This window comes from Vigna umbellata, chromosome 5 (assembly GCF_029865625.1).
Source record: "Vigna umbellata cultivar VRB3 chromosome 5, Vumbellata_1.0, whole genome shotgun sequence".
NCBI lineage: Eukaryota > Viridiplantae > Streptophyta > Magnoliopsida > Fabales > Fabaceae > Vigna > Vigna umbellata.
This window is the reverse complement of record NC_142169.1, coordinates 25,154,962-25,164,028: the sequence shown is the minus strand read 5'-3', so window position 1 is coordinate 25,164,028 and position 9,067 is coordinate 25,154,962. Positions and strand designations below refer to the sequence as shown.

Below are 9,067 nucleotides of genomic sequence, written 5' to 3'. Positions count from 1 at the left end.
TGTTATCATAAGTAGGACAGATGGCCGTGGTCCAAAGTAGGAGAATTTGAAATATTATCATGCACCACCCATCCATCAAAGTCTTTGAGTAGTTCTAAGTCATCTTCTCTTAGAGTTTACATCAACCAAAGTTAAAGTGCCAACCACTCAGTTTATAGGGGGACCATGTCAATGGCTTCCTACAAATCAAACTCAAAAGATATGTAGTATCTCAACATAACACAGCCATGTTGGAAAGAGGAAAAAAAAACCAAACAAACAAAAAAAAGTCATGTGAGTACTTTTTTCTCTCACACCCATCATTGCACTAACCTGGTCTTAAGATTCATTTTCACTTACATTGTTGAACAAGTGTTCATTGTTATAATAAGAAATTTTAATTGGAGAAGGGAAAAAGTTTTCCTTGTCACAAAACAGCGTTTGGGGAGAAAAGGAAATTTATATTAAAGAAAATAATCACTTCCTGGTCGCGATGGCACATAAAAATTTAAAAATAGGCATTGGGAGTGGAACAACTTTTAACAAAGGGAGAAGGTATGAGCCTGATTGGGAAACGAAACATGTTAAGATGTATTGATTTTCATAAAGTTTTTTGTGATTTGGACATCCTGTATTGTTCATTTTTGGTTCCATTTCTTTCGTAGGTTAGGTCCAGAGGGACTGGAAAACACAACTTTTTCTCAACGGGGTTTTCCTTTTCTTCTTTTTCAAATTTCTTTTCATACGATTTTATGTAATAAAATACTAAAATATAATTTATTTATTAATCTAAAATAGTTTGTGTCTAGAATACCCAGTTGCCCAATTATTTATTCTGTATGGTTAATTCTCTTGTAATTTCTGGTGAATAATTGACATCATCCACAATCGTGCTGCTGGCTGTGCACTACTACGACTAGGATAAATTGAAAATCCTAATGTGTATTCATCAGAAACTTGTCAAAGAACTTTAAGTCATGATAATTAAAGTTGCATGGAGGGTGCAATTTGATGGAGCTCACTACTTAGTTTCACCCATTAATCAAGCTTTTTAACCTCAAACCTATCATCGTGTTCATGAATTCCCTGCACGTTCTACCTACTACCATCAAAATTACTGCAATACATTTCAAACCTTTATTTTCTTTTTCTTTTGGATAAACAAAAGATTTTGTTTGTAGAAAGTATGTTGACTGAGTGAACAAGGTGTGCCTAGACAAATATGACAAGAAATGCAAGAATAAGACAAAAAGTTACAGGCCACCCATTCTCATCTATCCTAAATGTTCACGTGACTCGACTTACCACCTTAACTCTGGAAAATTCACATTATTCCATCATGCCCTAGAAAATACCTTGTGAGCAACACCGTGCCGTCATCTTGTAAAACCCCACCAGCACCACCGTCGCCCTAATTTCTTCCCGAGTCATCGTATTTTACTGAAAACAGCTTCCCCAGTTGTCCTATAGACAAAACTCATCACCCAAGAACTTTCGTAAATATAGATCCAAATTCTTTTGTTTTCGTCTTGCTAAAACTTTAACAACATTTGGAGAATCTTCTAATTTTTTTTTGTCTCAAAAGGGATGATGTTTATTCTTTTCCATCCGCTAAACATCTTCCACCGATCATCCTGCCCGGTGGACCAAAGGGCATTTAATCCATTTTCAAATCAGTTTCGTCAGAAAACGATTGGTTGTTTAACAAATTAGTTCATATTGGACACTGTATCACAACACGTACCTATTAAAAGAACAATGGTTAGCGTACAATCATTTAGTTGTAGAACAAGAAATATACAAGAACAATGGTTAGAGTACAATCGATAAGTACTCTCATATATATATCATTTGCTTATTAAGACCACCTAAATTCATATATAATGAATACTATTAACCGAGAAGCAACAAAACGCTAATGGGTTCTTTTGGAATGTTTATTATCCAATTCGAGATATTAAAAAATGATGATTTCCGATAAAAAGAGGATGATATAAAAGTACTACATTAGAAATGAATAAAAGTTTTCCTAATTCAAAACTGCTCTGATTCAGACCAATGTCACAAAAATGACCAAAATAATACATGACAGACTCAAGTACTTCCTTTGATACTTCTATAGTTTATATCGTGTATGCAAATTTCACAGCACAAAACCGTGAAAGACAAAAATAGAAGAGGTAAAATAGCATACACACAAAAAATACATTCATACTTTTCGTTGCGCCAACAGTAGGGTATACCCTAGTCCCCTAAATATCTCTTTCGCAATTTCTTCAAGATAGGGCTTCTTTTAGAGTCTGGATTAACGGCTCAACGCAAGAATTAACCTTAATCCAGATTTGAAACACCATTTGTTTTACATAGACATAGGTAGCAGTTAAAGATAACAAATGTAGAATCCCACCTTATAAAAACAAATTGAGCATATCAAATGCAGTAACCAGAATCCTCAGAACCTGCTTTAAAAAATTCTAGTTATAACATCAGTCAAATAAGCAGCTAAACAATGCTTGGATGTAAATACAAATCAAACCTTAGAAAAAGAGTGTTCATCTGGATCAACATCACTGCTTCGGGACTGAAGCTCATCTTAGAGAGAATATTTCAGCATTTTATGCAGTTAAATGAGTAAGAACTTAAACCAACAAAGCATTACGGATATACACGTCTTATATATATACATATAAACTGCATAAACTATGACTCTACAGCACCACATAGCACTCATAGAGACCAACTTGAAGATCAAAATAACCAGTAACTAGGGTTTTGAAATTCAAGCCATTGTAAAGAAATTCCCAATCAATAAAATGGAGACTTAAATGACACAAGCAATATCGATCCTTGGGTTCTAGGAACCCTAATTAAGTAAAGATAAGGAGCAATCTGCGGCCTTGAGATTAAAAGCTAGGTCCACAGGACACAGTGAAACAGTTGCGTGAAAGAAGTAATGGCAAGAGGAGAAAAAAAAGAAAAAGACAAAGCAAGAAAAAGGGAAAAATTAATAACGCACGCCTGCCAGAACAGAAACTCAGAAAAAGGAATATACGATGCTAACAGTGATTTTCTCATGGTGAGTCTGTCTATCTACTAACTCACCTTTTGCTTTTAATCCTTGTGTGTCTTTCAGACGTTGAAGAATCTACTGGGTCCCCAAACAGGAAGGAGTGAGGCTGTCACAGCATGACCTAGTCAGGGTTAGCACTCGTCTGCTCTCTAACCAAAGCTAGATCATGCTGGCAGCTTCACTTTTTCCTTTGCGAACTTCTAATCCCAACTGTGTAGTATGTAACGGCTCAACTCCACTCTCTGCGGGTGCATATGTGAGGAACGCTTAAAAGAAGAAAAGAAACATCACAACACTCTTCTGGAACCACTAAAAGATATATAGACAACCACCTAAAAGGAGCGATCACACACTTGCACATACAAAAGCAAGTGGACACAACAAAAAATGGCAAGTGTTTAGATGAATGAGAACAAGTTAACTCGAAGCACAACCTATAACTCGATGACAAAATATATAGGGTAGGAGGAAAGAGGAGGAAAAGGGCTGGAAAACCTAGATTTAGATAGAAAGAAAAGGGAAGAAGATGCATGGTATGTGGATACCATTTAAACACTTGTAAGCAGGAAGGAAGGATTGAAAGTGGGGACTGGAGGGTGAAGAGAGAAAGGAAAACAAGAGTAGAATATATAGAGTGAGTGAGAGATAGATAGATGGATTGAAAATGAAAAGAGAAGAGGGTTAATAAGTATAAAGACATATCCCACCTTGTGTAACAGTGAATTAAAGGAAGCTTCATACATGCACAGTAGAGTCAAGGAAGAGGGAATTCAAAGGCACACAGCTAAGAAGGCTAAAAAGGAAGAAGGAGCAGACGCATGATGATTGATGAGGAGTTGTCTTAGCTAGCTATATAGGGTCAGAGATGAGAGAGTAGCTACCTAGGCCAAATGGCAGGGGATCCTTTCTCTATTTTCACACTTTCAATTTATGTATCCATGTGATATAGCAACCATTTTTTTTTCAACAAATTATATACACAAACACCTCAAATCATAAATCAAATTCAATAATAAAAATTTATTATAAGACATTACTTATATACTTAAAATAATCATTATTTATTGAGAAAATGTAAGATTTATAAATTAAAAAAAAGGGTTGTATAAACTAAATTTCAAAGTTGAAGATTTAGAGAGTGTGTGGTGAAGAGAAGAGAAGGAGAGGGAGAGAGAGAGAGAGAGAAGAGGAAGAGCAAGAGGGACAAAAAGTGACAGGGCCTACAATTATTGGGTTTGGGAGCAAAAGAAAAAGAAGGAAGGCTTCTTTACAATTTCCATGCGTATGTTTGTATTTCTTTTCTCTCTCTTTCTCTGAGTGGTGTGTTCATTGCATTGCACAATCCTCTCTTGTCAATTCAATGTTACTTCCCAGTTCCCAGCCATCGAGAAAAAAACACCAACACACACAACAAACGCACTTTCTTTTCCTTTCCCTTTTCCTTTTCTACCCTCCCACGGGTCAACCACCCTTCCTTTTTCTTCCTTTCTTTATAAATCACATAACACATACCATCAACCTATTCATAAATTCCCCAAAAATACACTACCAACCTATTCATAAATTCCTTTCTCTTTAAAAATATATACTTAATGTCCTTTCACCCATGCATTCTTTTTCACATTCACCAAACACAAACATATTCTACATAAAAATTTTAGTACATCAAAGTTCATATATTTACATAAGTTGTACAATATCTCTCTAGTTTCTCCAAGTGATTTAAATTAAATAATGAAACTGAAAAAAGATATTTGACATAAGAAAATGGTTATGACAGGAAAAATAAAATTATACAGAAACGGGGTATATAAAAAACAGATATGAAAAAGTAGTATTGTCTGTATTACATATAATATTTGGAGAGATTATGTTTCAAGAGGAAAAAAGATGCATTGATGTAACAAGATATGGATGGTTGAATATTTATCGGTAATTGGTTAGAGTGTATTCCTCTGATGATTCTGAGTGAGGCTTTGCATGCGTTGTAAAAGGTTAGTGATTTTTTGTGACAGCTAAGTTCTGTAGTGTCTGATTCAGGCTAAGTTGTTAGTGTAGCCTGCCTCCTAGCCCTGTAACATATGGACAATCCAATTAATTTTAGGATATCTTTTCTTTTTAATACTCATTTTATCAACTTTCAATAAATTATTAACTTATAAAATCTCACACATCATCACGGGCTATATAATAATTTCTTTTTTTATTTCTCCTTACAGAAAGATTCCAACCATCTTTAATCCCACAAGCACGTTTCCAGTAATAAAGCAGAAGCACGTTGCATCGATGCTCTCAGTAATAATGAGTAATATAATTCTCAGAAGAACCACAAAATTTTAATAATAGCTTGTGACTTAAATCCACCATGTTACTTACATTACAACTTTTACCTGGATTTCATCCAAATTTAAAAGATGTTATGAATATTTATGCCCTTTGGTTTCTTACAAACTTGTTATAAAATGCTCAAAGAAATACTAACACTATTTTTTTTAAATAGAACTTAATTTGTTTTTCTTAATTATTGAAATTAGATACGCCAATCTTAATGTAAATTAAGAAACCATATTTTCTTAATGAAACCTTCGTTGTATTTTTACTGGAAAAGTTGTGTGTCATGACGGTAGCCTTAATTATGTCAGGAGTATTTTACGGGTCATACAACATAATAACATCATGATACTTTCAATATTTATTAAACTTTATCAAATGCAAGTGTAGTTTATACAAAAAAAATAAAATTATATGAAGTTAACTTAATAAGAGTATTATAGAAAAAGGGTATGTAAATTTATTAAAAAAATAAAGTATCCTATTTGACAGTACGGAAATTGTAGATAACTTGATAATAACATTACGATGTCAATTGTACATTATAGAAGAGTTACAAGATAATTGAATAGAATGAAAAAAAAAAATTCAGAGTTCTATCGAGAGTCATTATATATAAACCTATACTCGGTTGTAAGCAAATGATTTGCTGAAGAGACGTCGAATGTATATCACTTGTAATAAGCTGGTTGCAGCGAACAAAATATACTCCAAGATTGTGTAGAAAACCACACGTTTTCTGGTGCTTTCATTCGCTGCAATTACAAAATTAATGCAACAAATTAGTCCAATAAATTACAATCACCAACTTGCATCCATCAAATTAATAATCGAGATTAACTTACTGTGTCGATGTCTAGTATCACGTGCTTTCAAGTACTTCTGCTCTATTATAATAGACTCCAGTGCTTCTCGCAACTCAGCAATCTTCACATTAACGGGATCCAAATGTTCTGAACCCAAAACCAAAACTCAGTAAACAAATTCAATAAAAAATATACATATTCATGTTAGTAATAACACTTATTCAAACATGTTAGTAAAATGCTTGTTCATATTTGAATCAGTTGAACCTTCTTATTATTACAACATGACATGAAAAGTTATTTGAGTCTTGAAACTTGTTGGTACTGACCATCTTTGGCTAAGTCGTGTTCATTTGGGATGTGACCAACGTGAATGTAGAAAGACACTGTTTCTGGTGTTGAAGCAGGGTTTTGAAAGCAAAACTTATATATTCCATGTATTGCGGCTTTGAATTGAAATTTGTCTCCTGATGTTCCCTTCATAGAGTACACCAAACTCCCTGTCGGAGATGTAACCTGCATATTGTGATACATTTTAAGAGAAACCACAACAAATATGCATCATCATATACACGTCTTCGAGAGACACGATTTAAGAAATGGATTCAGAGGCACTTAATTTGTTGGCACATCGTTGAAACTATGAAATAGGGAAGCGTGTGGCTAGCTTACACTGAAATCGATTCCTGGATGGTCTGAGCTCCAAAAAATATCGTAGTCAATGACTACGAAATTCCCAGAAACAGTGTCACCATCGTGTAGAACTTGTTCAGATACGCATTCCTTGTCATATAAACTGATTGAGAGAGCCAAGCCGTGACAGATTATGAAACCAACGAAAGAGATCGCAACAGTGTAAATCTTTGAAAACCAACCCATTTTTCACTGTTCTTTGAGTGAATTATGCATCGCGTTATGTTTCTTCATGCCCTTAATTTTGGTTAAGTAGTTTAACGGGTCATCACTTCTATCTATAGAGTCGCGTTACTCATTTATATATATCTATTTATAAAATGAGCTTTATGAAAGTAAGGTTAACCACACATTTAAATCACGAAATACAATAGGGGAAGTCCATTTTTAGATATCTTATCAAATATATTTATGATTTAATTACTCTTTGTATTTTGTGAATTTTTCTGCTTAATTTTTTTTTTGGTGTGTTTATGTAGTTTCCTAAAGATATGTGACTGGCATATATACTCTAAAATAACGTTTAAAAACTATATAAAGTTGTTCTTACCATATGTTTCAATACGATTTATAAAAATTACCGTGAAACTTAACTCATTAACTGGTTAAAAAGTTGTGATGTAGAGAGAGAAAAAAAATGCACACATATTTCTTATTAATAATTAAAAAAATGTAATATGTTAAAATCAAACGACCAATAAATTCATACCTTCCAATAGTGTAAATTTAATTACAATTTAATTTTTCAGTATTAAATTAATAATATTGTATAAAAGTTTCCTTTGTACATTATAGTATGTGAAGCTGAGTATTATTATTGACGTAATAAATTCTGTTCTGTATTTATGTAGAAAAATCACTAAACATAAGTATGTTATATAATCAACTTTAATAATATTCTCAATTTACTTCTAATGTTATATATATATATATATATATATATATATATATATATATATATATATATATATATATATATATATATGTATGTATGTATGTATGTATGCAAAAATTGAATAAAAGTGTTCTAGAGGATGAAAATAAGTATAATTATTATGATTGTAAAAAAATAAAAATTGAGATGAGAATAAGAAAAGGAAGATGAGAAACCAAAGTTGATGGCTATGGAAGTGTTGACGACGTTGTAAGCCATGACAACTAAATCGATTAATGTGGAATATGAGGAAAAGGAAGAAGAGAAGAGGATGAAGAGGAGGAGGAGGAAGAGGAGAAACAGGAAGAAAAGAATGAGAAGGAGAGGATGAAAGGTCAGAGGTGACGGCGATGATGATGGCAGTGGAGGAGGGAAGGTGGAGAGGAGGAGAGGAAGAAAAAGAAAAAAAAAAAGAAACACAAAGAAGAGGAGATTGAAAAAAAAAAGATCAAATCTTGATATTTACTAACCATCAAAATTTGTTGGTGTATCAACGAATTTTGACTTAGATAATTATTGACTAATTTTTGTGATCAATAAGTACCATTAACTTCAAAAAAATCCATCAGTAAATTTCATCATAATAATCATTGATAATTTATCAATAAATTTAAATAACGAGCAAATTTTAATTATTATTAATGTCAATAATTAATTGTTTGAATGTAAAATTTTGTAAGCATTAATGTGTTAATGTGTTGATATCGTTATAAATTTGCAATAAATAAATATCACATATAAAAATGTTTTTCTCATGATTCAACGTCTAATCATGTAGTGAAGTAATAATCATTTATTTATATTTATTTAATTGAAAATATTTCGTTCGTGTAACTAATGTATTAATGAAGTATATAATATAAGTTTTTTTATTAGCACATAAAAATGTAAATAATAATACTTTTTGCTTGACACAATACGAGATTATTCATTCATTTCAAACATTGCAATCTTCTTTATACTTCAATTTTTTTTAACTTCGTGTAATGTTATTTAATTTTCAATTTTTAGTTCGAATGATTTACTTTCAATTATTTTACTATCGGGATATATTTATTTATACAACAATTTAGTATAATGAAATTTAAATTGTTAGGTGAGAATCAAATTCCTTTTCCATTTCTTGTTCCGTTTTAATATAAACCTATTATTATTATTATTTTTATTTATTTTGAATTCTAATTATCTCTCGTTTCTTCTTTCTACGTTTTCCTCCTATTTTTATTTATTTAATTATTTTAACTACTTTGCTGG

At 32.1% G+C, this 9,067-nt stretch overlaps 1 protein-coding gene and 1 long non-coding RNA gene across 2 annotated transcripts; both read right to left on the bottom strand.

Moving 5' to 3' along the window:
• Positions 1-901: 901 nt before the first annotated feature.
• On the bottom strand, positions 902-4,177 carry LOC148197992 (uncharacterized). The gene is made up of 2 exons (XR_015786496.1): positions 2,387-4,177; positions 902-1,723 (listed from the first exon to the last, which is right to left on the bottom strand). It is a non-coding gene; the product is annotated as an uncharacterized LOC148197992 (long non-coding RNA).
• Positions 4,178-6,001: 1,824 nt separating this feature from the next.
• Positions 6,002-7,087, bottom strand: LOC124823894 (transmembrane emp24 domain-containing protein p24beta3-like). The gene is made up of 4 exons (XM_047296204.1): positions 6,859-7,087; positions 6,516-6,702; positions 6,226-6,333; positions 6,002-6,135 (listed from the first exon to the last, which is right to left on the bottom strand). Exons 1-4 carry the CDS (start codon positions 7,063-7,065, stop codon positions 6,002-6,004), a joined length of 636 nt encoding a protein of 211 aa, XP_047152160.1. The 5' UTR covers positions 7,066-7,087.
• Between the last annotated feature and the right edge of the window lie 1,980 nt (positions 7,088-9,067).